General features: G+C 44.1%; 1 protein-coding gene across 1 annotated transcript; it reads right to left on the bottom strand.

Annotated features, from left to right (window-relative positions):
- Positions 1 to 806: 806 nt before the first annotated feature.
- LOC137988174 (uncharacterized) lies at positions 807 to 1,502 on the bottom strand. Its single transcript, XM_068834230.1, has one exon. The coding sequence runs from the start codon at positions 1,500 to 1,502 to the stop codon at positions 807 to 809; it is 696 nt and encodes a 231-aa protein (XP_068690331.1).
- Between the last annotated feature and the right edge of the window lie 1,692 nt (positions 1,503 to 3,194).

The following is a 3,194-nucleotide window of genomic DNA, read 5'->3' as shown; positions in this document are numbered from 1 at the left end:
GTCTAACTAACTCTTGAACTATCCCCCATCTGGTCTTTAGACTATAATTGGTCTCGTCAACGGATTCTGGGGCAAATTGACCACCAATCTGACCAATCAAAAATATGATTCGGTGTTAATGGTGTATCATCTTCAGGATTTGCTGATTGGTATGTGAGAGGCCTTGATTTAATAGCGCTTCAGCACCTGTAAATGCTGTTACCAATTCTTTATCTGTCACATCTGCATTGCGCAATACAGCTTTTACAGCCCGTTTTGCTGCTTTGATCATCGTCTCGTGAACGCCTCCAAGGTGCGGTGCTTGAGGAGGATTGAAATGCCATGTGACTCCTTTGTTTGCTGCTGACTGGAATATTCTGTCTTGATCTACAATCAGTGGCAAAGGTCTTGGCACACTCACACTCACTCACTGAGTTTCAAATATTGTCCCCCCCCCCCCCCCCCATCCCCCCCAGAACAATGTTGCCAATAGTGAACATACATTCCCTTGTCTATTTCAACATTGATTGAGGGGTGGGTGGAATTGTATTTTGAAGCATTCAGTGGAATTCTGACAGATATGCATAGTTTCTGACGTCTAAGAGGTTTTCAGGCCCATTCTGACACTAGCGTCCCAACTACCTTTGCCAGTGATTATAGCTTCGTAACCAACTCTCGCAGTTCTCTTTCAGCCCCAACAAAATTTGTATCATTATCTGATAACATCTCTCTGGGTAATCCTCTTCGATTAACCATCCTATAGAAGGCGTTTAGAAATGAATCAGTGTCTAATCCAGAATCCATCCCAAGGTGGACCGCCCTTGTTGCTAGACAGGTGAATACCGCTTTTGCCTCCGACATCCTCTTCCTTGAATCGTAATGAAGGGTCCTCCAAAGTCTACAGCCGTTTGTAGAAAAGGTCGTAGAGAGAACCGAAGTCTGATCAGCGGAAGAGGTGCCATAATTTTCTTTGTAGCTTTTGCTTTTAGCCTGCGGTATTCATTACACTCCTTCTCCCATTCTCGAATTTCTTCACGTCCATATATCCAGAATCTAGTAGATAGGGCTGCTAGTGTCTGATTTGCTCCACTTGCATGGTTCCCGGCCACCTGATAATGTTTGACGCTCAACTTTGTGATACGATGCTTGCGAGTAAGAATTATCGGGAAGTGAACGTCTTGAGATAAGAAGTCCGCGTATTTTAGTCGACCGTCACATCTCTTCTGACCTTCCTCTTCCAAATGGGGTCGTAAATGAAGTAGTTTACTGTTGTTCGGCAGTTCTTTTTGGCGTTGAAGGGCTACATACTCTTCCGGAAAGGCCCCCCGCTGGGCACTCCTAATTGCTTGAACCTGTGCGTCTTCGATTTCACTTGGCTTTAATTCTCCTCTTTCTCTCTTGTATACTCTAGTGTTGTCCATGAAACGACGAACCCACGCGTGAACTCGCGAGAATCTTTTCCAACTTGAAAAACGTTTGGGGTTCACACGCCACGACTGGTCTTCTTTTGTGATGGTAATCATTCCTTGCTCTTCACGTTGCTTAACTTGGTGTGGTAACTCTGAATTTCTCTTCCGTATCTCTGTTGTTATTAACTGTTGATCCGTGACTATTTTCAAAATGTTAACGGGCCACCCCCAACTCCTCTTGTCCTAGGAAATCTGGTGTATTCCCCCACTTCTTGTCTTCGACCAATTCTGACAACTTTAGTCCCCTCATCAGAAAATCTGCTGGGTTCTTGTTGGTTGGTACTTATGGCCATTTATTAGGGTCTGTTGCAGTCTGGAGCTCTCCCATGTGCTTTGCTATAGCTAGCTACGAAAGGTTTAAATGATCGACTTCTTCCTCTAATCCACCACAACACAGTCATACTATCCGACCAGAAAGTTGCTTGAAACAAGCTGATGCTCAAAGCTCTTGAAATTGATTCCGTCATTTTCTAGCCGAGAACTGCTGTCATCAATTCCCGTCGAGAAATGGCTTTTGCTGCAAGCGGTGCTACTCTTGTCTTTGCCGCTGCTAATTTCCTGGATGCTACTCCACTCTGGTAGATTGCTCTTGAGTAGACAACAGCTCTGTAAGCGCCTTGTGAGTCGTCTACAAATGTGTGTAATATTTGCAACAACATTTCTTCTTCTTGTCCAAAGGGAAGACAACGTGGAACGTTAATGGTAGGCAGATTTTCTAATTCACTGGACCATTTACGTGCTTTACTGGCTAGGTCCTCCTGGAATAAGTCCTGCTAGTCCAGTCCAGTGTAGTCCAGAGGTCAACAATTCTTACAGCAGGATTTTGGCGCAAATAATGAATGGTGCTAAAAGCCCAACTGGATCAAATATCTTGGCGATCTTCTTGAGAAAATTCCGTTTAGTAATTGGAAAATCTTTCTCCGGAGGATTTACTTTAAATGAAAACGTCTTCTCCTGGCAACCACATGATACCAAGTGTCTTAATTAACCATCGGTCGTCCATCTCTCGCTAAGTGGACTTCTGATTCCCTACTCTCGTTGGGTATCCTTTCGGGAGCTTTGGATGAATTTAACTAATAACTATTTATGGGCTTTCATCCCAGCTTTAGACTAGGGCTCGTCTAGCTCTTCTTACATTTTAATGCCTTGGCTCTCGTTTGCCACTGAATCCATACTGTCGTCTATGTAAGTTGACTTCAGCACTGTCTGCGGCCATTGGGAACTCGTTTCTGTGCTTTTTAGCATGTTCCTGAGCAACAAATTGAGCTTTTGTAGGGTGAAGAATTTACTCCGAAAACAGCTCGATTGAACTCGTATTCTTCAGGTGCTCTCCCTAGATTTAAAGTTTTCCAGAGAAAGCGCTGATATGGTCGATCTTGCGGGGAGACCTCAATTCTCAAATACATCTCAGCGATGTCACACGTTAACGTCACGGGGTTTCTTCAAAATGAAGTAATACATCTGTCAATTCTTTTCGCAATTTTTCTCCTAGGTAAATGGTGCCATTTAAGGAAAGTCCTTCGAACTTGGCGGAAGGATCCAATACGGTCCGAGCCTTTGTTGTTTTTCGGTCTGGCCTTACTACAGGGAAGTGGGGAAAATACCACTTTTTCGGAGGGCTCTTCTCTGAGGGGTCTGCTTTGCGGATGTAACTTTTCTCAAGGTACTGATTGATGTTGTTGATGTAGGCTTCCCCGACTCCTGGTTTCTTCAACAACCGCTTTTCAGAGCTAAATAGTCGTCGTA

This window comes from Montipora foliosa, chromosome 2 (assembly GCF_036669935.1).
Source record: "Montipora foliosa isolate CH-2021 chromosome 2, ASM3666993v2, whole genome shotgun sequence".
In the NCBI taxonomy this organism is placed as follows: domain Eukaryota; kingdom Metazoa; phylum Cnidaria; class Anthozoa; order Scleractinia; family Acroporidae; genus Montipora; species Montipora foliosa.
This window is presented reverse-complemented; position numbering and strand designations above follow the sequence as displayed.

Bases quoted from the DNA above. Each gene is read 5' to 3' on its own strand.
- LOC137988174 (XM_068834230.1), bottom strand. From the start codon at position 1,502: ATGATTACCATCACAAAAGAAGACCAGTCGTGGCGTGTGAACCCCAAA.